Raw genomic sequence first — 25,849 nt, 5'->3', positions numbered from 1 at the left:
CAGGAAAGATGTGGTCCCTTTCTCAGTGACTCGTATCAGAAGATACTTGGTGTCAGCATGACTTAGTGACACTGATGTCAGCTTTGATCATGTGGCTAAGATGGTGTGTGCAGAGTTGTCCACTGTATTTTTCCACTTATAATTAATAAGTTTATTGTGGGGAGTTACTTGAGATTATGCATCCTGCTTCTCGTTATTCTTTTGCCCTCTAATTAGAAAGCATCCATTGATAATTCTTGCTGATAAAAAGTACTATGGTGATATTTGTCTGAGGGTGATTTTGTACTTCTGTCATTTCTTCTACGTTTGTTAACTGTACGGAGGAGCTATCCCTTTGTCCACATTGGTTTATTTATTCAATTATTTATTTAAATCATGAATATTTATTTATCCTAGCAATTTTGATTCATTACTATCTACTTTCTTGCTCAAATTTTCCCAGATTTGGCCATTGGGAGCGCCTTCAGTTTGGCTTCTATGTCCTCTTAGCATACCTTCCACCACCGTTTTTTGAGTATTTCCTTACTTTCTGTTTACAGTATCTTTGAACACTGATGAGGGAAATTAACATAAACTCCAAAATGTTCTTTGTTCCATTTAGATTGCTTTGGGTGTGTTGGGTGGACTAGCGGTTTTATCGTCTCTTTTGAAGACAGCGGGTTGGAAGAGGCGCGTTGGCAGTCCCATGATTGATTTGCAGGTATGATCTCAGGAATTTTTTAAGTATATTTTTATCTTTTGATTGTTTTATATTCTTCTAGTAAGACACAACCAGAGGGTGAGTAAAAAGTTGCCTTGGGTTCTCCGGGGTGTGTAACTAGGAGAGGGGTGTGCTCGCCCCCACGTTGCTGTGGGCCATTCCGCACCACGGCAGTGCTGGTCTTGTTTCCCCACGTCCTCGCCAGCGCTTGCTGTCCTCCCAGCCTTTCCATTTTTGCCAATCTGGTAGGAAGAGTGGTGTGACTGTTGATTTAATTTTCATTTCTCTGATTACTCTTCCTATGCTTTATTAATCGTGTTTCCCCTTCTGTGAACTTCCTGTTTATATTCGTTGCCCACTTTTCTGTTAAGTTTCCAGTTTTTCTTGTTTATTTAAGCAAATTTTTTGTATTTTATTTATTTAAAGGAGTTCTTTTTATTTTCTCAATACGAATCCCCTTTTGGTTTTTGACGTTGAAGTTTCCACTCTGAGGGTGACCCACCTATTATTTTATCTGTGTGTTCCTTTGTTTAACAGAAACTCTTGGTTTTGATGCTGTCACATCTGAATAGGTTTTCCTATTACGGCGTGTGCTTTTAGGATCTTGTTTGGGAAAGCCTCCCCTATCTCAAGATCAAAAAGATATTCTCCCATGTTTTATTCTATTAACTTCATAGTTTCACTTCGTTTAATCTGTTTTTATATTTTTGTTTTTCTTTTATTTTTATCTGTCATTTAGATAAAAGCTTAAAAGCTTTCTAAGTTTTACATGTGAAATTCATTTAGTCCTCACAATAGCTCTGTGAAATTAGGTGTTATTATCACTCTCACTTTATACATGATGAAATTGTGGCAGAGGTTAAAAAAATTTCCTATTCATTTCATTTTTATAGCAACTAAGTCTTAGGTGGTATTTCTATTTAGCTGATTAAGAACGTGAGAAAGGCAACGTGATGAACTTGTTTGGCCGGAATGTCTTCCTGACTCCAAAGCCAGTGTGCCAAGAGGAGCAGGGCTCGAGTCACTGTTCAGCAGAGTCAGGAGAGGCTTCCCAGAGGAGTGGACTGTAAGCGGGTTATCTGCGCTTCACAAACAGTCCCTGAGGGCCTGCTCCCCGAGCGCTGGGCCCTCTGCCAGGCGCAGGGGTTGGGGGGGTGTTGCTGAGCAAAGGCAGGCGTGGTCTCTGCCCTCAGAGCTCACGAGAGTTTGCCAGAGAGAAGGGAAGAGTATTTGATGAAACAATGCCCATTTCATTCCCCAAAACATTTGGGATGAAAGTGTGGAGTGGTTAATTATTGAGTGAGTGGTTGGAACTGGCACATGAGGCTGAAAATTTAATTTTGGTCTAGGTTGTGAGGGGCCTTGTGGGTCAGGAGTCTATACTTTAGTGAGGAGTCAACTACACATTCAAGAAGGAGAGGGACACAGTTTAATTTACATCTTAGAGAGCCAGCTCTGGTGGTAGTATGGAGGATAGCCTGAAGAGAAGGGGTCCGGACTAGAAGAGAATTAGGAAGCAGGAAGCAGTTCTGAATTTCTTGGATGGTGAAAGATGAAAAGTGTTGAAGAAGACAGGCTGTTGAGAATAAATCAAAACGTTAGAACCCAAAAGACACCTGGGAAGTGGCCGCAGCTGGTCTTTCTTGCTGATCCACGGGCACGTGAACGAAGGCTTCAAGCCTGAGAAACTGAGCAGACAGTGTTTTTTAAAGTAAAAGTATAAATAGACTGAGTCTGTAACGGCTGTAATTCTCTCTTTAAATTGCAGACAGTTGTGAAGTTCTTGGTGTACTATGCTGGCGACCTGGCCAATGTTTTCTTTATCATCACCGTGGGGACGGGTCTTTACTGGCTTATTTTCTTCAAAGTAAGTGACTTCTGAGTCAGCCTAGATGCCAATGCCTGAGTGACTGGTCAGCGGTCTTTATAAAGGAACTGCTTTTATTGACGGTATTTCTGATCAAGAACGTTGAGGCAAGTCCTAAGCTCGCCATTCTCTGAGTGTGCTGTGTTGACTGAGTGCATCACCACCTTCTTCTTTCATGCTTTCCTTCAGTTTTACCTTGTGTTTAGTAAACACCTCGTGTTGTCATATTTAAGGGCATACTTTTATCACAGGCACAGAAGTCTGTCTCTGTTTTGCTACCAGTGCCGGCCCAGGAAGAACGTTTTGTTACTTTTGTGGGATGTGCTTTTGCTCTGAAGGTAAGTTTCAGAGCACAGGTTACTGAATTTAAAAGACCTGCTAATAAACGTGTAAGTCTTTAAAATGACATTGCTTTCAAATTCTTCGATGTACAATTTAGTTCAATTTTGGAAGAATGCATGAATTATTCTATTTTACTAGGAAGTCTCCTGTTATTTGTGAGAGACATTTCATTCTAAAAATCCACCTTAAATAATTTTTAATTTAATCTGTTAATTTAGAGTAAAAGGCACCAATTAAAGTGGATAAAGTGCTGAACTCTTAGCATTTGTTCCCTCTGCCTCCATGTTCCTTTCCCCCTCGTCCAGTGGCAGCCCTGCCCCCTGCTTCGTTGTCCTCTGCGTGGACGGGAAGCTCTTTACATGCCTCTGGGGTAGATCTCATCCCACTTGTTGGGGTTATTAAGGGTCTGCTGTTCCCACTGATCTGTGAGCTCCGTGAAGACAGGCATCACCCCATACTTAGATTTTTATCCTTTGTTTGATCAATAATGCACCTACTAGGAAGATGCCTTCATTTAAACATATTCTGTAAATGAAAAATATTTTTTTAATCTGAAATCTCAGTGCCAGAAATAGAGAAAAAAGTGAGAGCATTTTAAAACTTTAATTAGTATAAGCAAATTACAGTTGAAAATGCCTTTACTTATAAAGAAGTTGCATGATCTAGAGAATGAAATACGCTTTGGGGAACCTTGAGGAAGAGTCATTTATGCAAGAGTGTCAGGAGGAGGTGGTACGTCCCCTTTCGTATCCCTATTTTGATGAAAGGCAGAAGGGAAGGCGGGTTAATGTGTGTGTAAACTTTCTGTGAATGTGATGATTCCATGTTACTCGATGAGCTTCTGGTGCTCCCCTCATGCTGTGCACCTTTGTCACTTATGAAAGTTATATATTCTTGTGATCACAGTATGTTTGTTTCTTAAAGAATCAGTGTTGATTTCATAAGCAGGCTTGATGCAGATACTTTCAGGTGTTTTGCTTGTCATTCTCAGGCTCTGCAATTTTTGCATAAGCTCATCTCCCAGATTACCATAGACATATTCTTTATCGATTGGGAGCGGCCCAAAGGAAAGGTTCTTAAAGCTGTTGAAGGTAATGCAAATAACCATTTGTACCAAGAGTTTTTTGCCACCCTTGCAGAGCAGAGAAAGTGAAACTGTTTTACTCACTTTGTCTCCCCAACCAGGTGAGGGTGGCGTCCGGAATGCTACCGTTCCCGTCAGCATATGGAGAACATATTTTGTAGCAAATGAATGGAACGAAATTCAGACTGTGAGAAAGATTAACCCACTCTTTCAAGTACTTACTGTCCTCTTCTTTTTGGAGGTATAAACTGATGTAATTGTATGCAACTTATGAGTATCTCTTACATGGTCATTTAACATAATTCCAGCTGAGTTTTCATATCAGTGGAAGAGTTCTCTTAAAGTTAACATATGGTTATCAAGCCGTTAAAAAATACACATACCATGAAATTTACCATCTTAACCATTTTGAAGCGTGCAGTTCAGCGCTGTTAAGTACATTCCCATTGTTGTGCAGCCAATCCCCAGAACTCTTTCCATCTTACAAAACTGAAACTGTGTGCCCATTAAACAGCAAGTCCCTCTCCTCCCCTCTCCGCAGCCCCTGGCGACCACCATTCTACTTTCTGTCTCTTTGAATTTGACTACTCTAGGTAAGGAGTGGCTTTTAAACCACTGGTTTGTAGCAGACTCCCCTGGGGAGCTTTTGCAAAATACCTGTGCCTCCCCGCACCTCACCCCTAGAGGTTAGGTTTGATTTGGTGGCCCTGAGGTGAGCCCAGGTGTCTGTATTTCAGGAAGGACCCCCCTCTCATGATTCATACGTACTCTCACTCCTGTATTAGACCCGCCAATAAAAGGTTGGAATTTTCTAACAAATTATCATTGAACACCTACCGTGAACTGTGCTCTGTGTCAAGAGCTGGGGTGCCAGCTGGACAAGAGACACTGAATGGGCACATGCTGATGATCCCTTTACAGTTATTTCATGGGTCTGTGTAGAATTATCAGAGGAAGTATTCGGTACTGCATATGAGACTGAAATACAGAAACTATATGAGTAACAGGTTTTCTCAAGAATTAGCTGCTTAAAGCTTTAAAAGGTGCTGCATGAGAAGAAAGTTGTTTAGTCAGGTTAAGTTTGGAAAACACTTGATTCAGTGAAGTTGTGTGGCTTCCTTTGCCGTAAAACTTCCCAGAGCTTTTATTCTACGAGGGTGGAAGACATGGAGGTGCGTGTAATACACAGACTAAACTCATTTAACCATGGCTTTCTTTTATCAAAGAATGTATCTTCCTCAAAAGACATTTTGGAAAATACTGTTTTAAAGTATAAGAAGTATTTTGCACAGGGCTTGGCATATGTTAAAAACTGATGAAGTGCTGGTTATTCATTGGTAGTTTACTGAAGAAAGCTTTATTCTTTTGACAGGAATTTTTGAGCTTTGTCAGTATATGTAATAATAAGGTTGCATTTGGCCTTTAGTCGTATTGAAGAGAATACCAAATGAAATAGCTAAATATTTGTATTAAATGCTTTGCAGTTAAAATACTGGATGATTATTTTTATCTAGATTTTCTACCATTTGTACAAACTTATATGTTTTAGTTTTTCAAGGTAAGGAGTAGGGAGTGGTGTTTCATTTTCAGACTAGAGTTTTCTTTATCCATGTCTGTTTAAATTGTTTCTTTTTCTTTTTATTTCAGGTTGTGGGATTCAAGAACTTAGCATTAATGGACTCATCCTCCAGTCTCTCCAGAAGCCAGTCTAGCTACATAGCCCCTTACAGCCGTATTCTGAGATACGCGGTGTCTGCTGCTGCATGGCTAGTCATTGCCCTTATGCAGGTAATGACAGGTTGTACTTAAGCAGCGTCACCCCTCTGTGTTTCAACTCTGTTTACCTGCCAGTTATCCTCAGATATTGACCACAACCTGATTTCTGTAGCATAAAGAAGGTAACAAGAGCAACAATAATACTAGCTAATAGCTAATTCTTATGTAGTGTTACAGTCTAGGCTCTGTGTTAAAGAATTGTGTTACAACTTACTTAATGTTTATAGTAGCCCCCGGAGATTCTTTTAGTGTCCTCATTTTACGCTGAGGCACAGAAAGGTTAAATATTTGCCTAAACTCATGCAGTGAGAAAATGGCAGAACTGGAATTTGATTCCAGAGTTCATTTCTTATCAGCAGTGGGGCCTGAAGGGTCTCTCAGAGTCTGCAGCTTTCCTGTCATGGGAAGGGCTCCTTGTTTAGTTTATATGTAACGCTAGGAATTGCTAAGCCACCCTTGATATTTTTTTCTTTTTTGAAATGCAACTTACTTACATTTATTTATGTATCATCAAATCTCACTCAAATTGCCAGTTACTCCTTCTGGAATTTTTTTTGGAAATATTTATTGAAATACCTGAAACTAAAATATATCTTCTCAGGTCCCATGGCTTTAGCAGAGGATCTTTTCTATGCTTGCTTCCCTTATCTTATTAAGGTTTAAAAAAAAGAATGAAAGGAAGAAAAGAAAGAAGCAACAGCTAAAGCGCTTAGCTCTAGTATCTGCATTTCTATTTTCTTTCTCTTGTTTACAGACACTCCCATGAGTGGAAAGAGCCTTTTTGATTAAAATTTCTTTAACTTTTAAATAAACAAATGAAGGTGAGACCTCTAGAAAGAAAGGTGAAACTTACTGTAACCTGGTGAGCAAATATTTGCCTTAAAGGCTGTTTTAAAAGATCTTTTGGGATTGAAATCCCGAAATTCCTACAGAATTCAATCCAGGAGTCATCCTGTAACCTAAGAATGGGCTTTAAAATTGCATTTATTTTAGATTGGTGAGACTTGTTCAAACTTGAAGCTATAGGATAGAGCTAATGAGGGATACTTTGACAGAAAGATAGACAAACAGAAATTAGAATTTGAATTAAGATAGGATCAAAACGATACGGGGCTTGATTTTTTTTCTCTTCCAGTTTTATTGAGCTCTAATTGACACGTAGCACTGTATAAGCATAAGGTGTATAGCATAATGATTTGACTTGCGTAACACCGGGAAGTGATTACCATGATAAGTGTAGTGAACATCTATCATCTCATATAGATACAAAATTAAAGAAATAAAAAGAAACATATTTTTACCTTGTGATGAGGACTCTTAGGATTTAGTCTCTTAACAGTTTTCACGTATAACATACAGCAGTGTTATATTTATCATGGTGCGCATTACATCTCTAGTACTTATTTATCTTATAACTGGAAATGCGTGCCTTTAGACTGCCTTCATCTAATTCCTCCCACCTCTGCCTCCAGCGTCCACCTCTGGTAACCAGAAATCTGATCGCTTTTTCTAAGTATTTGTTCGTTTATCTGTCTTTTTGGAGTATAACTGACCTTCATAGTGATTTGATATTAGTTCCTGAAACACAGCAGAGTGATTTGATGTTTCTGTACATTTCAAAATGATCACCATGATAAGTCTGGCTACTGGCTGTCACCGTACTGTGGGGTTTGATGTTTATCATCAGTATAATAGTAAGAAAATACTTATTTTGTACATATACCAATGTAACTTTTTGTGGATAGACAGATTCACCTGGATGTAGAGAACTGAAAGGAAGACCATCTGGAGCTTTTCATATTTGGTTGAGTTCAACAACAGCAAAGAGCCAAATAGCAGTGGCTGAAATGGGGGGACTGTTGTCTCCCCGCCACGGGAGAGAAGAGCAGATGGGGTAGCGCAGGCCAGCACGGGGGCTGCCGTCAGGCCCAGAGGCTTGTTTCTGCTCTGCCCCTCAGGACTTCATCTCTGAGGTCACCTCATGGTCCTTAGTGGCTGATGGAGTTGCAGGGGCGGCCGGGGAAGAAGGCTCCACCCTCTCCTCTTCTTTTCTTTCCCACTGTGAATTTTTTGTTTGTTTTTCTTTTTGATTGAAGTATAGTTGATTTACAGTGTTGTGGTACTTTCTGGTGTACGGTAATCTACGCATAATGAATTACAAAACTTTAATAGTTAAGTCATATTATCATTTATGAGGCATTCTTCATGATTTTGTAGACCCGCAAGACACTCTGCACACTTGTGTTTTCTGTTCTCCATTTTGGAGGAAGATTATGAAGAGAAAGGCTAAAATTTTTATAAATCAAAACCCAGCAAAGAGAAGTAAAATATAAAGAGAACAAAATCTACCTACAGCTTAGCACAGGTGGTGTTTAGCTCATGTTTTAGGTACGAAGCATGAAACAGTTTGTCTCATCTCACATGAAACAAAAGCAGGGGCAGCACTAGAGCTGAATCATGAAAACCCCAGTCAGTTGTTGTTAGCATGCCTCTTAATTTTTCTTTCCCCTGGTTTCTTGTCTTGTGTGCTGGAGTCTTGAGCAGGTGACTGCTTGAGGGGGTGCTGGCAATAATGAGCCATGCAGGAAGTGTCAGCAAACACAAAAAAGCAAATCTGGCCTTCACCCTGTAGACAGTCCACCCGAGCTGTTTAGCCACATGCCCACAGATGGATCCAAGCATTGCAGAGAAAAGAATAATGCCCTGAAATGTCTGTTCAGCTTGCTCTGGTCACTGTAATGCACTTGTGTGGGCAGCGAGCCCAGATGCTCCGGTATGACTGACAGGAGGGGGCCCGCAGGGAAAGAGCGGCCCCAACTCAGGGACCAAGGGGCCGGGCCTGGTCCTGCGTGCAGATTGGTGGGCCTGCCAAGGGGGGGAGTACGATGGCGGCTCACCCTCTCCTCTTCTGCGAGTCTTTTGAGAAGTATCTTCCACATCGCCTTTGCCAGAACCTGGTCACATGGCCACACCTCCTGCACTGGCATCTCTCAGCTGGGCAGCAGTGTTCCCTCTCAGAGAAGGGGTGGGGGGCCTGTCACTAAGGAGAAGGGGGAAGGATTGTTGAGACACTGCTGGCCATCTCGGGCGTCACCATCTAACCTCGTTCTTTGTTTCTCACTCTGTCATTTGATAAGAAAGTATTTCTCTACATGATCACATTCTCAGATTATCAGTGTTGCTTCCTCAGGTATCCTTAAGAGTTCCTGTAGTCTGTTACAGTTCCATAAATTTGTCTCTACAAACTCTTCTTTTTTTTTTTTATATGGCATAGTGTTTCAGTCATACATATATTCATTTTTATATTCTTTTTCATCATGGGTTACTACAAGATATTGAATATAATTCCCTCTGCTATACAGAAAAAACTTGTTGTTTATCTATTTTTACAAACTCTTCTTGATTCTCATGTTAGGCTTTCTTGTTCACTCCTTATATTTCTCTAAACCCAGCTTCTTCAATTTTTAAGTGGTAGCCTTTAGTTTTTAGACTTTAGTGTTGCTGTTTTTCATGTCCTTTAGAGGAGTTTTTAAAATACGTACACAGAATATTTAGGAAAGTGTTCTCAGCATTCAGCAGCTGTAGACTCCTTTCTTTATTCCCTCCCATATCTGAGAACATTTTATGTACTAGGCTCTGTGCTGAACTCAGATACAAGGTAACAAGAACAAGGGACAGACTGTGACCAGTGCTCTGCAGGGTGCATGTGGGGAGATGAGATAGCGAGCACATGGAGGGAAGGGGAGTGGAAGTTAGCAGTGGGGACAGCGGGGACAGCTTTACGCTGGGTGGCAAGGAAATGTTATCCTTCTCTGAAGCATATCTAAGAAGATCTACAATGCATACTTTTCTCTTTTGATTTATAAAGCTTCCCTTTGTAGTACTGTTATTAAATCTATGTAAGAAAACCTTTGAAACCATTCCACTTGAATATTTAACACCTTATCTGTAGCTGAAACAGAATACTTAACATCTGCTTTTCAAGTGCTGCTCTATCAGAGAAGATTAATTTGAAAAACAGCAAAATCCTTTTTTAACGGATTTTGGAATTTAGGAGATGAGCAGAATCGCAGAACCAAACGTAGATCTGGCCATTTAATGCATTGGTTTGTCCTACAGTTTTTAAAGCCCCTTACTTCCTCCCCCTGTGTTTGTCCTGTCTTATTTTAATGACACAGGAAAGGTTTTTAAATTCAAAATAAGCCCCCTCAATGAATCTTAGCACATTCCAAAACATTCTTTTGATGGAAGAATCAGAAATGATAAGTAGGATTTTATCCCACAGGAACCGTTATTGGCCACTGTGTTCTTGGTTGGAACTTCTTTTTTCTTAAGATACTACACTGTGGCTATAAAAGCAAATTAAATCCTAAAAGCTAATCATCATGAACTTGGCTTAATGTTTCAGATCGTGTTCTTTGTTGTCTTTTATGAGAGATTTATAGAAGATAAAATTCGACAGTTTGTTGATTTATGCTGCATGAGTAATGTAAGTACTTTCTGACTTTCTCTTGCAACTGTTATTTTTCCCTTTTTAAAGGTCATGAGTACGTTCAGAGAAGCTTTAAAAGTGATTTGCTGTGATTGGATTTTTAGTCTAATTTCCATTGGTGGTTAATTCCAGAGATGGCTATAATGAGCTGCAAGCTAATATTTACTGCCTTCATTTTTCCTTCTTTATTTGCAGTTTCTTAATTATGAATTCCTTATGTTACCAAATAGTTGACTCAGCCCAAAGTCCCTGAAAAGTTTTCGTATATCAACCCTGTTTCTTCCTTCCATGGACGTATCTTCAGTCTCTTTTCCATCTACTTTTGTAAATAACCTCATTATCCTTTATTACCTTATTATCCTCTTTATATGTTTTCCAAGAATTCAGCGCTCATTATTTTCAGGGAAAGGAAGCAATTTTAAGAAAAACTTAATTTTTATTGCTTTGCAGATGAGTTGCTAATTGCTACTCCTTCTCTTTTGATAGATATCAGTGTTTCTGTTATCCCACAAATGTTTTGGGTATTACATCCATGGTAGATCAGTACACGGGCACGCCGACACTAATATGGAAGAAATGAATATGAATCTTAAGAGAGAAGCGGTATGAATGTATTTTACATCTTTTTGTTTTTTAAGTTTAGAGATGGGTTCTCTTAATCTAGGATTTGTAATATTTTTTTAAATCCTCATTGATTACTTTGGAAAGCAACTCATTACCCTGAATATTGAAAGAGGATGAATCAAATTTCATCCTGCAGTTCCTTTATGAACTGTATTTCAAAGAAATGAAATAATTCATGAGGAAATTCCTCCTGATGGAAGATAGACAGTAAAAGGGATTCTAAGTTAGAAAATCACCATTTTGTAATGACTGGTGGATTAATGCATACAGGCCACAATCATCAGTGCTTGCTAAAACAAATAAATGAAGGATGACAGGGAACTTTCTAATGAGGAATCAGGTTGACATAATCTGAACACACTGGCTCAATCCTACTACAAGTAACAATTAAGAAAACTGCCATTATGCACTTCCTGTTACGATGCAGTAAGGAAGTACAGAATATCACCCATGAGGTATTCTTGCCTAAGAAAGTTAAAGCCAAATATGATGAAGCTTCTAGATCGAACCACCAGTTTACAGGAAATAGAGGGGAATAGAGGGACAATAAGTGATACCACAGGAAGCAGTTAGCCAGATCCAGGATGGGGGATATCTTACGGGACAGATGACCTAGTGTCTCCAGCAAATCCAAGGCACAGAAAGAAAAAGAGAGGTGGTGGTGGTGGTGGTGGTGGTGAGATAGAGAAATTAAAGAAAATAACAGTCGAATACAATGTGTGGGCTTTGGATGCTGATTCAAACAAATGGACTATAAAAAAATAAATCTTTGGAAAAAATCTAGGAGATTCAATAGGCTAAATATTAAATTACATTAAAGAAAGATTAATTTTATTAGGTGTGAAAATGGCATTTTTTTAAAAAGATCTTACTGGTTACAAATACTTAAGAAGTATTTACAGATGAAATGACCTAGTATCTGGGGGTTTTTTAGAAAGAAAAAAGTTGGGAGGACAGATGAAACAAAATTGGTAAAATGCTGGTGATTGTTGAAGTTGGGTGATGGACAGTTTACTGTTCTCTCTACTATACACATTAGAAAACTTCCATAAGAAAATTTAAAAAGAAAACTATATGCTTAAGAGGAAAAACCAAGGGGATTTGTTGGTTAAGGGACTGTAACTCGGACTTGTAGGAATCTAATACATGATAATAACATCTCAGAAAGGAACAATTTGTTTGATACATTGAGTTGGATTAGTTGGTTAATATTAGAAATTACACCTGGAATGAAAAGTTAAATGTTGAAAAATGAAACTATAAAAACTTAGAAAAGACTATTTCAGACTGAGAGGTGACAGTCTAAGCATAAAAAATAGAAAGCATCAAAAAAAGGAATATTTACTAATTTTACTTTATTAATGTAGGACATTTATATATCCAACAATTATATAAATAAAAGGCACAGGGTAAAATTCTTGTGGTAAATATGGCAAAGATGTTGATAACAATATTCAAAGTCATATAAATCCATAAGCAAACACTAGGTTAAAACCTCAATGGAAAAATGACAAAATTTTGTAATATGTAAATAAATAGAAGAGACTAATAAACTTCTAAAAATATTCAGCTCATAAATCATGAAATAAATAAATGTAAAAATAACATTTTTGCTCCCTTCAAATTACCAAACTTTAAAAAAAAAAACTAACACTTCGTAACATCAAGGACATGGTGAAATGGGCAGCCATTAAACTGCTGGTCTCAGGGTGAATTTTACAAACCTGCTGGAAAGCGTTTGGTGATACGTATATACCAAGAGCTTTTTAAGAGTTCACTATCTTTGACTCCCTAATTCTGTGAATCTAACTCAAGGAAGTAATTAGCAACTTGGATAACTAATTAGATTCAGAATTTTCTTCAGGGGGGTTATTTATAAGGGAAAAAATATGGAAAAATGAGAATATTAAGTAAATTGGTTTACCTATACAGTGAAATCTTAGGTAGACATTAAAAATCATGTTTTATCGAACATTGAATTGTGTGGAGAGTTGCTCAGGATATAACACTAAGTGCAAGAGAAATCAGTGTGATCCCAGCTAATGCCATCTTTATGTATGTACCTAGACAGTGACTGGAAATGAATTATCTTAAAGTACCTGTATCTCTTGCTGTTGAGATTATAGGTGGTTTTTTTTTTCTTTTTTGTATCTCTCCATATTTTATAAATTCTTTATAGTAGTGTGTGTTTTTTCAATCTGGGGGAAAATTTTTTAAATAGAGAAGTTCACTACACATAGACTGCTTCTAAGTAGAAAGTGGCAAACCAACTGTTCTATCTGCAGATAAGGTTTAGACAAAGGAGAAGAATGTTAAGCTCTAGAGTAGGCAAAGTCAAGAGGATGGAAGCAAGAATACCTGAGCTGAACCTTGCTGCATCTATGAGAGCTGGCCAGGTGGGGTGCAGTGCAAAATGTTACCCGTATGTGGTTCTCAGCATTCAAGTCGTGCCAAAGAGACTTGAAATAGATAGATATCTGGTCCATAACATTAACCACTGGGTCAAGTATTGCTGCCTTTTTATTGGAACTAATTAAGGAAGTGTTTTTAAAGTGTTTAGAAAACGAGAAAGACCATTTATAAAAGTAGTTAGTTCTAAGACTAGACTTCCTGGCATGCATTAGAACTATAAATTAATCATAAAGAACACTGGGAATGTCCGTATACAGTGAACTTAGTATGAGGTTTCTTTGAAGTAGGGCAGAGTGAAGGAGATGCTATAAAGACCTGCAAGGGGGTATGACAAAGTAGAAATTAGTGGAACCTAGAGGGGCAGGTGGGAACTTTGGGTAATATTAGAGTCTCTTTGTCCTCGAATATAGTTCTAGGACAATTTCAATTGGCTTCCGAATCTTATAATATTAAATATTACATTTTCTTTTTCAGATAGTCACAATTTTCATAATCTTGATTTTAATTTAAACTTATTTAACTTTCCAGGAAAATCTGTGTAGCCAGAGAGGTTTGGTACCCAATACAGATGGTCAGACTTTTCAGATTGCAGTTTCTAGCCAGATGAGACAACACTATGACAGAATTCATGAGACACTAACAAGGGTTTGTATAAAGTTCAATTCAGGTATATTTTGTCAGTATTTCATGTTATTTAAATACCAGGAATGTAAGGCATGCTACATTTATCCTTGTCTCTTTTTCACATCAGAGAAATGGCCCTGCTAGGCTGTTGAGTTCACCAGCAAGTACTTTTGAGCAGAGTATAAAAGCATATCATACTATGAATAAATTTCTTGCCTCTTTCATCGATCATGTATGTATGTCAGCATTTATTTCTAAGCTAGAATCAGCAATTTTTTAAAAGTTAACCAGGAATGTCAATTATTTCTTCAGTAAACCAAGTCGGTGGACTTAGAACCCTTGTGGGGTTTTTGTTTGTTTGTTTTTGCTTTAAAAATTAATACTGTGGCTTAGAGTTAGCTTATATAAAAGTAAAATGAGATTTTTTACATGTCTCTTAGAAGATGATTACTTTAAAATATGGCAATACTGGAATTTTGTTAGTTTCCAAAATGTTATATTATTTATTATAGAAACATGTTTTACCATGGTTCTATTCCTGAAAAGCTTGTTATAAATTGATTTTCAGTATATCTAACCCTAAATATTACTAAGGGCATTTAAATTTTAAAACGTTCCCAGAGAGAACTTTGTTATAAAACCTGGTGCAGTGAATTGTCTTTTTGAAGAACAGGTTTCCTTTGTGTACTGTTCATTTTTCTTTTTCTCTCTTTCTGATTTTATACAAATTGGGATGCTTTGTTTCACTGCTGTTTTTGAAATGACTTTTGCTTTTTGTTTTAGGTTCATAAGGAAATGGACTACTTTATAAAAGATAAATTGCTTCTTGAAAGAATTCTTGGAATGGAATTCATGGAACCAATGGAAAAAAGCATCTTTTACAATGGTATCTTTTGAATGCCTTTGCTGAACTTGATAATTATTTTCCAAGTTTGAAAAAAAATGCTCTTGTGGTCATTGTCTTGATTTTATAAATGTATATAGGAAACCTAATGACTTTAGCTAATTTCAAGGAATTAACAGTAGTTTTCTGTGTCCCATTTTATTATTCATGTAGCAAGAAACAAATATGTAAAAGATAATTTTTCTACAAGAAAGTAAAAGAGCTGAATTTTAAAATCAGTCGTACACATAGGAGAGAGTAAAACAAATACGTGAAGTTTAGCTTTTATTGGAATGTTCCTTCGGTGGCACACATAGGAGACACGTAAAGAGAATAATGTTTGCGATTTGGCTTTAACATTTAATGTTTCACTTTATCCAGATTCTTAAAAGTTGCAAATATCTGTGACAGGAATAGTGACCAAGCTGGCACTTTGTCAGTAAAAAGGCACTATGTGTGTCACTTTCAGTGTGACCGGTGTAACCTCTTGTGTGGCTTGGGAAGAGTGGAAATGCTCTAACTGATGTCACTCGCCCGTGTGTTACTGAGTGCCACAAGCTGTTCCAGTCCTGGGATGCACAGCCAGCGGTCCCTCCCTTGGGCATCTTGCTTAGTAGACTATGGAAGTAGGCGTGTGATGGGAGACTGGAGCGATGCTGGGATAGAAATCCGTGCAGACACAGGTTACACTGGGTGCAGGAAGGAACGTAGAAAATTAACCAGACCCAGGGTGAAGCCATACAGGCCACACTGAAAAGTTTGAACTGGGTCTTAAAAATAAGTTGCTGTTGCCAAGCAGGAGGGTCCAAGAAAGACAGGCAAAGACATTTGTGCAGAAGGTAGAACCTAGAGGAGGTGGGAACCTTGAATGATGTTAGAATCTCTTTTGTCTCAAATGTAACTCCTATAACTGACATACAATAGCCATGAAGTATTACGGTAACTAGATTCTATTGTGCTGTTTTTAAATATCCAAACTTTATCACCAGAACTTTATCACAAGTTTATTTTATTTAAAATTTTTAATTTATATCTTATAAATTGCTTTTTTTTAATAGATGAAGGCTATTCTTTCAGCAGTGTTCTGTATTATGGAAATGAAGCCACTCTTCTTATTTATGATCTGCTGTTCTTCTGTGTTGTGGATTTGGCTTGCCAAAATTTTATTTTAGCAGCCTGCCTTACATACCTACAACAAGAGGTAAATGTTAAAATTTTTTCTGGATTTCTTTTAAAAGAAATATGTTAGAAGTAACTATTTATTTTTATAGCAGAGAGTAAATGTCTACTTTTACTAGGAGTTTATAAACATTTAGAATATGATTAACCCTGCCAAAAAAACACAAAAACATTTCAACCAAGTTCGTTCTACGCTGTCCTTCAGGGTCAGTGAAATACTGGGCTCCTGTGGAGGGCATAAGTTGCTTGAGCAAATGTGAAAGGAATCCAGCAGGAAGACATTTAAATTGCCAGTCTCCTAGAGGCCAGAAGTGAGCAGTAGTTAAAGTCCCATTCACCCTCTGCACCAGAGGTTAATGTAACAAAAAGGCGAACACTGGAGATCTAGCTCAGGGTCAGCCACTTTACCTCGTCACTGTCACATGTTCCCTTCCTGCTTGGGTGAAAAACAACTGTGTGGATGGGTGTGGAGCCTGAAATGGAGACTTCAAGAAAAGCCAAATTTGTTCTAGAAATGTTAGTATTAATATCACCCAAATATTCTCCACTATGTCAAGGAAGTACATGAGGTAATAAGATAAATTTTATTAGTTCCTGATAGAGACCTAGGAATATGAAGAAATTCTGTTCCTAACAGGTCTTTTGCTATTTCCATAATTTTTAGAGCTAGAAGAAACTTGCCTTGCCAAATATTTAAAAGTATATTCCTGTGAACATGAGAGGATTTGTATTATTATTTGTAAAAATATATTCTAAGTAAGGACATACAGTGTTTCAATATTATGAAAGATGACAATAGTCTTGAAATAATTTTATATATCATCATGGAATTCAGATGTCAAATACATGAAAATAAATAATTGAGTTATTAGCTAGTTTAATTTAGATATTTTAATTGATGTGTGTATTTAATTTCATTTATATATTTTTTATTCTGAATTGTTTTACCTCTTTTTTAGATTTTTAGATTTATCCGTAATACAGTAGGACAGAAGAATTTGGCATCCAAAACATTGGTGGATCAGAGATTTCTGATTTAATTTATTGACTAGATAAAGACTCAATTATAATCATGGCAAAAAAAGTCATGATTATCAGATTAGTTTGCCATATTTTTTAAAATTTTGTAATACAAATTATTCTATTTTTGTTTTTTAATCTACAGAAAGATTTATTTTTATAACTTGTGGATATGTAACTTGCTTTGTGGCTGTGTAATGTGATATAATGGAAAACATGAATGTTGCTTTCAGCAAAACACTTTTTTAATGATAATCAAAACAATACCCATCATTTGTCTCTGTAGATTATTTCATAAACAAGGTTTGCCTACATTTTCTCAATTGAAAAAAATTTTTGATTCCAACTTTGAGCCTAGTTTTCAATTCAGTATTTTCTTGTTTTATGTATTTTATAGTTAAATAAATGTTGAAGGTATTTTCAAGTTTACTTAGCAATTTGAAATTGTATTTGGGCCAGCTCACTTTGTCTCATTCTAGCTGCTCACCCTGCTTGGCAGTAGACTGTCCTGTTAGATTAAGAGGCATCCCGTGCAGTGGTGCATGTCCATTCCTTTGTGTGCCCGTATTATCAGGCCAATACACTCTTCCGTGAAGTACATTCATGTCTCTGATATCATTTACATTTATTAAACTGTAATGTGTGACATTTTCCCCAATATAATTTTCAATATACCTTTTTATTACTTAACATTTTTAGAGCACTCCCAAAGTTTTGCTCTTCAATTATGTTTAGACTTTATAAAAAATAAACTGTAAAATATCATGTTATGCTAACAAGGTTTATTGAAAGCAAATTTAGGCTTCATAGTTAGTAAATAGGCTTGTATTTTTTTTTTAATAAGGAAGAAATATTAGGAGTCAAAATATAATTAATGTAAATCCTGAGCCATGTGGCTAACAATTTTTTATGAAATTCTTTTTCTTCAATATACTCTTTAATAATCCCTTTTGTTGTGTACCATGAACTTGAAAGTCACCTTGTTTCAAGTGTAATGGTCATTAACCCCCAAACCTACATTTCTTACTTTCTTCTATGTTAATGCTGTATAAATACCTCAATGTAATTCTATGTAGATATTGTTTATATTTCTGAATTGAAAATATGGAATAAAACACTTGATGTTTCTCTTTCCTGTTGGATTAATGTTTATTTCATAAAATAACATTTAGGAAAATAACACTGCTGGGGCCAGGTTCCCCAGCCATTGTCAGAGTTGACTCCTTTACATTTCCCTGAATCTTGAGGATGGCTGAGGAGGAGGAGGGAAGGCTAATATGTCCATTACTTGAAACTCCAGTTTCTTAAGGGTCCCAGGACAGAAATGCCTTTATAAATGTAAGCCGCAGAGGTAAGTAAGTGTACCAGGGGGGTTTTTAAACCACCTATTCAGAAGCTTATGAAAGAAATACAGCTCTCTTACCACGTATGAGATGTTAATATTTATGTGAATGTTTTTAAGTGGAAATTTTTTAAATAGGGTCAGGTTGCTCACCTGCTGATAAATTAAGACAGAGAAAAGACGTTTGAAAAAACCATTTTAAACTAGGCTTGTACATTATTTTTATTTTGGTTAGGTTCATAAAAATGTTTTCAAGTTTTCATACGCTGTTGACTCCTATGTTTATACCGCCACAAATTAAACTTTGTGATCAGGTACCTAATTTTCTACTGGACCCATAATCTTTTGTCCATTTCTGTAAGACTGACTCATTGTACTTTGTATCTTATGTCCCTAATTTTACCTAGAAACATTTGATAAATGTTTCATCATTTCATAATGAAACCACTCTAGGTTTACCTAGAAGTCCTTTATAATATTTATAAGAAGTTCTTTACAATATTGGCAAGAAAAGGTGAGGGGAAATAAATGTAAGTTGAAGAGCAGTAAGTAAGGGCCTAATGGAAAGTGCTCCAAATTTAGTAACAGAAGCCATAGATTTGAATTAGAATTTTACCTTTTTCACTTACTAGCTTTGGGACTTTTCACCAAGTCATTTGGCATCTCTGAGCTTCATTCCACATCCTTACAATGGAAATAATACCCTTTGTTTACCACTCGTTGTAAGGATTAATTCATTAAGAAGATAGACTTACAATAGTGAGTAAACTTTGAACATTGGAATTTTTATATATTTTAGTTGGAAATATGTGCCTTCAAATGTATTTTCTATTTTGCTAATTCATTTCCTGATATTAACACTGAGATTACTGATTTCAATCACTGACCGATGAAAACCCTGGGCCTTCCTCCTGCCTCAGCCACCCCAGCCTCACACAAGGAAGAACTCTCGGTAGATGTCACAGCCTTCAGTGAAAGAAGGAGCTGTGACACGATGTTGTGTATGTGGTTCATGGTACAGATGAGGAAAAAAGGAGTCAAGAGTGGAATGTTGTCTCCGGAAGGGTGAGTTTCTTTCATTTGCTCCTTCTTTTATACTTTCATTCAAACTGCATTTCTACCTCTTTCCACTCCCGAGTCCCTCAGAAGGGTCTTGCAATAGTAGAGGGAACAGTAACTTAACCAGTAATTACAGTGGTCTGGAAAGTGCGACAGCCACCAGGGTGTGATGTGGGGAAAGCTCTTAGCTGCGCATCTGTGGTCATGAGGGCTTTGACCTGAGAAAAGTGGTATTTGATCCAAGATTTAAAGAGAAACAAGACAAGTGCCATCCAAGCAGGGAACAATATATGCTGAGATGAAGCACATGGCCTTTGGGTACTACACATAGTTTCAATACAGAACACATGTATTGTTTATGTTCTTTAAGATTTTCGATCTATTACGATGTCTTAACATGAAATTTTTTCTGGCTGGGGAGAGACTGCCCTGCTAAGACTACCCAGCTGTTACCCAGGAGCCGGCCTCGCGTGCAGACTCACCAGTCTGGAGCCGTATCTGTATGATCTGGCCCCTGCTTCTCAGGGGACAGTATTCCTCTGCCTTAATCATGCGAGGACCAGGTACCAGGCAACCAGGGAGCACTCCTGTAGCTTGGAGCCCGCTGTAATTGTTTAAGCTAGCCAGTCCTAAGCTGTACCTCGCCCTGCCTGCCTTTCCTGCAGAAATGCGGAATCTAATAAAGGCCAGGTCTAGGCTCTCCCCTGGTTCCTGTCCCTCTGCCTCCTGACCAGCACCGGTGCTCCCCCAGGTGGCTCTGTGTGGCATGGGTGCCTCCTGTTTCTCAGACCCAGGAGGATAATAAACTTTGTTTTCCTGAGCCTCTCCTGTGTCTCCTCTTGTGGCCAAACCTGACTGACTATCCCGTAAAGAACACAGAACAGTGTATTAGAGGGGTTTGGAGGGAGATGGTTGGAAAGGAAAACAGGAGCCATTTCATCAAAGGTTTTACATCCAGCCCCAGTGTAGGGAGAGTTTAAGCAACCTAGGTTTCCCAGCCTGTCTTCAAAGGAGTACTCAGTGCCCCAAAGAGCGAGTGAATGGACAGAGGGGACCTTCCGCAGTCAAACTGCCCTGCTGTGACTGATGGCCTGCGGGCTAGGAGACGTGCTCCTGCCCCCTGTTGCCCGGCCGCGTGTCATGGTTCACAAGGAAGTACATTGCCTATAAGAGAGGCAGTGAGGCAGGAAAGGGTAGTGGCTGAGAACGCAGACTCTGGAACCAGGCGGCCTGGATCCGCGTCCTGGCGCCCCCACTTAGCTGGGTCAGTTGCTGTGTCTTCCTCATCCATAAAAGGAAATAATAGTACCTATTTCACTGAGTTATTGGGAAGATTAAATGAGTTACTGTGTGTATGGTGCTTAGAAGAGTACCTGACACATAGAAAGTCCTACGTGGGTGTCAGCTAGCTGGTGGTGGTGGTGGTAGTAATAGTAAGTCCCATTAATATTTAATTGTGGAAGAAAGACCCAGATTGGCCCCTCAGAAACCTGTATTAAGATGCTGTCAGGGGTAGGTATAGCTCAGTGGCAGAGTGCACACTTAGCAAGCAGGAGGTCCTGGGTTCAAACCCCAGTACCGCTATTTAAATAAATAAATAAACTTAATTAACCACCCCCCAAAATAAATAAATAAAAATAATTTTTTTAAAAAGAGGATTTTTTTTTGAAGACGCTGTCACATTGCTAGGAATGCTAGAAGTAACAGTAGACAAAAGGCCCTGTGGGCTTTAAAACAGTAACTGCTTCTGTTATAGTTATTATTGCAGAAGAAATGCATGGCCAGTGGAATGGAGACTAGAAACAGAGCCACAGATATTGAGTCATGTGATTTATGACAAGGGTGACGTGCAGTGAAGAAAGAGTGGTTTTTCAGTGGTCAATGTGAATATCACGACGGAAAAAATAAAAGAATCTTTACCCCTATGTCACACTTAACAGAAAAATCAGTTTCAGGTAGATCTAAATATGAAAGGTTAAATGATAAAGCCTCTGAAGGTAACACTGGAGAACATGTTCCTAACGTTGGTGTAGGCCAAGATTTCTTAAGACCCAAGAAAAGGCCAACCATAAAGGAAAACATTGGTCAGCTTGACTTTACAATTTACATTAAATGTACAATTGTGCGTATTTTAGAGTAAGTGTAAATTTGCAATTTACATTGAAATTAGGAGCCCTGTTCATTTAAACCTACCATTATAAGAATGAAAAGACAGACTTCAGTATGAGAACAAGTATTTTAAAACGTGTAGCTGACAAAGAACTTCCATCCAGAATAAAGGACTCATCAAATCAGTAAGAAAAAGAGAAGACAGCCCAACAGGAAAAACGGAAGTAGGGCAAAAACTGAAGTATGCACCTCTCACAAGAGGGTGTCCAAGCTCCCAGTAATCACGTGTGACAGGTGCTCAACCTTAGTCACCGTGAGAAAGCAAAATAAAACCGAGATACCCCTGACGACCAAACCACCGAAATGGCTAAAATTTAAAACCTTAAAGTACCTACTGTGGGTAAGGAAGTGGAGCAAATGACCTTTCATACTCTGTTTACTATATAAAGTGAGGGGATGTATCTTAATAAACAAGACTGTTTCCTAAGTGTCTCAAAGCTGTGAAGACCTGACGACTTTGCTCTGTGTGGTGACGCCACGGGGACAGCAGGTGGCGGTAGAGCGCACGCAGCGCTCTCCGCACCGCTTCCCCGGGCGGGGCGCTCCCCGACTGCAGGGCCGGGGGCCCGCTCTGCCTCGCCCCGCACACGCTTCGCGACCTTGTCACAGCTCCTCGCTTCTCATGTCCCTCCCGTTAGTGCATCTCAGCTGGTGGAGAGCACTCTATACGTGATGCTGAGGTTTTTGTAAACCCGGGTTTGGGAATCGAATGCTAAAAATAGAAATAAAAGGGAGAAAATCACAAAACATGCCATGTCTTAGGGGGGAAAAAGCTAATTAAAAATCTAATGATTATGGAATCTTCACCTCTTATTTTAATAAAATACATTTTTATATTTAAATGTTTAAAAAAAATCAAACCGCTATCCAGAGTATGCAGTGCCTCGTTTATAAACACCCTAAATGGGATGCCACTGCTGTTTTCCTCATATGCCGTGATATGTGGTGCATCCTGCTGTGAAACGTGGCTCGCTATATTGTATGTTAATACTCTGTGTTATATATCTTAATGTGGCAACTTTCAACCTTCAGCAAAAGGCAATCTAGTTTCAAAAACAGTGAACTTTATTCTCTTAGATTTTCTTAGAGTTCCTTTTACTTTAAGAGTGTATTAAGCAAGATTACACAAGATGGTTTTCCACGTGTATGTGTCTTTACACGTGGGTGTGTTTCTCCCTATTTTTTGTTTACACAATACTTGTCCTTTTTAATAGTTATGCTCTTACTTTTCTAGTCTGTACCTTACATTTATTCTTTTAAGTGATGGAAGCAGAAAAAAAATAATCCCACAAAATCTTCACCTGACTGAGAGAACTCCCCTTCAAGCATATAGTTTCAAAGCAAAAAAACAAAAAATAAAACAACAAAAAAAAAAAACCCAAAAAACAAAAAAACAGAAACAAAAAGCTAAGTTCTGGATTCCATCTACTTCATATTTTTGTGCTTCCTCATTGCAGCAACCAGAGCAAGATTTGGGGGGGGGGGGTGTTTTTGTTTGTTTGTTTTGTTTTGTTTTGTTTTTTGTTTTGTCTTAGCCAGCTAAATGTGGCTCCATCCCCTGAACATTTCTCATTTTCTGGAGCCTTTCTCAAAGCCATCATTACACACAATTTCAGAGGATCGTTACCTAGAAGAGGGAGAGACCAAGCTCAGAACACAAAGCCAAAACCAACGGCCAGCCCTCCTTGGGGGAGGTCAGCTATTACTCTGATCACGTTTCACGTCGGCAGCTTCCTTTTGCAGCCACTCTGGTTGTGCAGAGCTGAAGGACAGAACTGATAAAGCAGGAAAAAAAAAAAAAAAGCTATTATTCCCCTTACGTCACTGTTGAACCTTTCTCAAACTGGCTCTGAATAATTGTAGCCAATGTTTGCATGAATTTTGATTCCCAACAGTTTAATCAATTTTGGGGTGTCATTCTATGTATCCTTTTCAGCTACTTTGTATCATATGAGCACAGCAAGGCCAGGTGCTAGGGACACTCATTAAACTGACATTTTCAGTACTTCTTTAACTCTGTATACGACTTTCACTCTGACCCCCAGAGGGTAAAGGGCTATGAGATCTTACGACCAGAGGGTCTTTGTTAGACACTAACCAAACCAGAGCTTCAGCCCCATTCTCTTACTCTGCCTCCCTTTCTCTCATTGGTTATTGTAAAACTGCAGGAAGAGCCACCGTTTAAATCCTTTTCTGGTTTTCTGTGTGCTTAGCATAAAGAGGCAGAACAGAATTGGAGCTAAGAGCAAAGGCTTTGAATTCTGAGACCTGGATCTGAATTCCCCGCTTCTCTGTTTCCTTTGTGTGTGATCGAAAGCAGACTCTTCAGCATCTGTAAGCCTGCTCTTCATTTGTAAAACTCGATGATGACTGTTCCCAGAGGATCTTTGTTCAGATAGAAGGAAATTACAGACATAAAGTTGCTGGCACGGTGCCTGGAACAGGAAACTGCACAGTGAATGCACCTCGCTGAGACTGAGTTCTTGTTTTGACAGCCACAGAGCAAGCTGGTGTGGCATGTCCACTTACTTGAATGCTTCTGTGTACACCTGAGGTGACTGGCTGCAGATGCGAGAACATGACCCGGCCAAATGACTGTGCTCCGGGGAGAGTCACGGCTTCCACTGACCAACAAGCTCAAGATGGAACACTGGGATGAGGTTGTTAACGCAAGTTAAGGCCACTTTAACTGAGTACCCAGAATAAAGGAGGAAGTAGCCCTACTGTGAGCCACTCATATCCTATTCATAGAATGGTGTCCGGTTCTGAAGTTACCTGGTTCCTAGGATCCTTGACAAATTGGATTTCATTTGGAGGGTGATGATCAGGATGATGAAGGATCTAGAGATGCCCCAGGATGCATAACAGAAGGAACTGAAAAAAGATAAATCAGGACCATAGTGGCTTTCTTCAAACATTTATCCCATGGAAGGTGAAGTTAACACCCATAAAACTCCCAACCACTGAGCTAGAATCAGTGAAAGGAAGCTATGAAACAGTGGATTTCAGCTCAAGAGAGGGAAGAGCTTTCGTATAATTTTAGAGCTGCCTGAATAATCGTGGCTCCCCGTCAGTCGGGTCTTCCTACACATACGCCTTACGGCAGCAGTCTGGGATGCAGATGGGGCGACCTGCCTTCGAAAAAGCACAGACCACATGGATTCCAGGGTCCTTCCCAAGTCTGCCACTTGGGTGCACACACACAGCCTTCCAGACAAAATCACTGCATCGACTATGTTCCTCAAGGAACTTCTGATTAACTGACTGCCAGCAGTAGTGCTTAATTCAGGGACATTTAACAAGAGAAAAGAAGGCAGTAGCTCAAACTTTCTTTAATAACCCCTTCAAGGCTCATACTCACCATCCCATAAAACTACATATAAGGGCCAAGAAGGCAAACACAACATTATTAACTGTTTAATTTTTATTATAACGAACATAATTCATGTCAAACTGGTTACACTGGTTGTTTTTTCACAGCCATAAACTTAATAGCATATTGGAGTCGCTTATAAAATTATGTGTATATTACATTTGTGCCTGTTCGAAAGAACTCAAGAAAAATATTAGAGTTTTAAGTGATTATGTAAGTTCATCCGTATCTTTGCCTTCCTGACACGTGGTTGGCTGTATTTATGGGTTATGCAATGCCGACTTCTTGGTCAGGATGCTACTCTGCTATAACAATTTCCCTAGGGGGGGAAGAGGCTCTGTTCTGTGGCAGTCCACCTGATGAGGCCGCTTCCGGGAACGCACGCATTCTGCTCCAGAACAGGCCTTGGGCAGATGGTTCTTTTTCCTTTAGGGACTGGGCCCCGTGTCCCTGCTGGACAGGACCAGCTCTCTCCCTCAAGCCTTCCCTCAACATCATGACAATTCCTTTTCTCTTCTGTATGTACCTTCTCACTAAGCACCTCAGCTCACTTCCCGAGGACTCGCGCTGCAGAACCTCAGATTCTGTCCGCCCCCACCCGGTCCCCCAAGCAGCAGGGCCTCTTCTCCCTGCGACCCCCTGGGCGCGGGCTGGTGGGCTCCCCAGTCCCACTAAGGGTTTCCACGAGAAATGCAATCACACCAAGATCTCTGTGAGGTTTTCTTTTTTTTAAATCTTCTGAAGATTCAGGGGACCCCAAGTCATGACACAGCACCCAACATCTCCCCTCTCAATTTGTCTCTGTCCTTTTTCCTCTCTTCCTCCCCTCACCTGTCTCCCAGAGTCACCCAGGAGCTCCTTGTGGAAGAAAAAGACAAAAAAAAAAAAAAAAAAAAAAACCCA

General features: G+C 38.9%; 1 protein-coding gene and 1 pseudogene across 3 annotated transcripts in view; one reads left to right on the top strand and one right to left on the bottom strand.

Moving 5' to 3' along the window:
• TMEM67 (transmembrane protein 67) overlaps nt 1-25,849 on the top strand; it is a 51,936-nt gene extending 26,087 nt beyond the window's left edge. The window contains exons 16-29 of one of the 3 annotated variants that reach the window (XM_064476962.1): nt 602-700; nt 2,469-2,567; nt 2,819-2,905; nt 3,901-4,000; nt 4,095-4,234; nt 5,641-5,781; nt 10,178-10,258; nt 10,748-10,864; nt 13,826-13,942; nt 14,049-14,153; nt 14,705-14,807; nt 15,863-16,005; nt 16,943-19,410; nt 23,894-25,849. In XM_064476962.1, coding sequence (XP_064333032.1) covers nt 602-700; nt 2,469-2,567; nt 2,819-2,905; nt 3,901-4,000; nt 4,095-4,234; nt 5,641-5,781; nt 10,178-10,258; nt 10,748-10,864; nt 13,826-13,942; nt 14,049-14,153; nt 14,705-14,807; nt 15,863-16,005; nt 16,943-17,023 — 1,413 coding nt within the window. In that variant the 3' untranslated portion in view covers nt 17,024-19,410; nt 23,894-25,849. Of the gene's footprint in view, nt 1-601; nt 701-2,468; nt 2,568-2,818; nt 2,906-3,900; nt 4,001-4,094; nt 4,235-5,640; nt 5,782-10,177; nt 10,259-10,747; nt 10,865-13,825; nt 13,943-14,048; nt 14,154-14,704; nt 14,808-15,862; nt 16,006-16,942; nt 19,411-23,786 lie in introns of all 3 variants that reach the window. The other 2 variants (XM_031439318.2, XM_031439320.2) reach the window with 2 other exon arrangements.
• LOC116149018 (signal peptidase complex subunit 1-like) lies at nt 8,134-8,756 on the bottom strand (annotated as a pseudogene).

Source organism: Camelus dromedarius, chromosome 20 (assembly GCF_036321535.1).
Source record: "Camelus dromedarius isolate mCamDro1 chromosome 20, mCamDro1.pat, whole genome shotgun sequence".
NCBI lineage: Eukaryota > Metazoa > Chordata > Mammalia > Artiodactyla > Camelidae > Camelus > Camelus dromedarius.
Note: the sequence above shows the minus strand (reverse complement) of the source record. Positions and strands in the feature narration are given on the sequence as shown.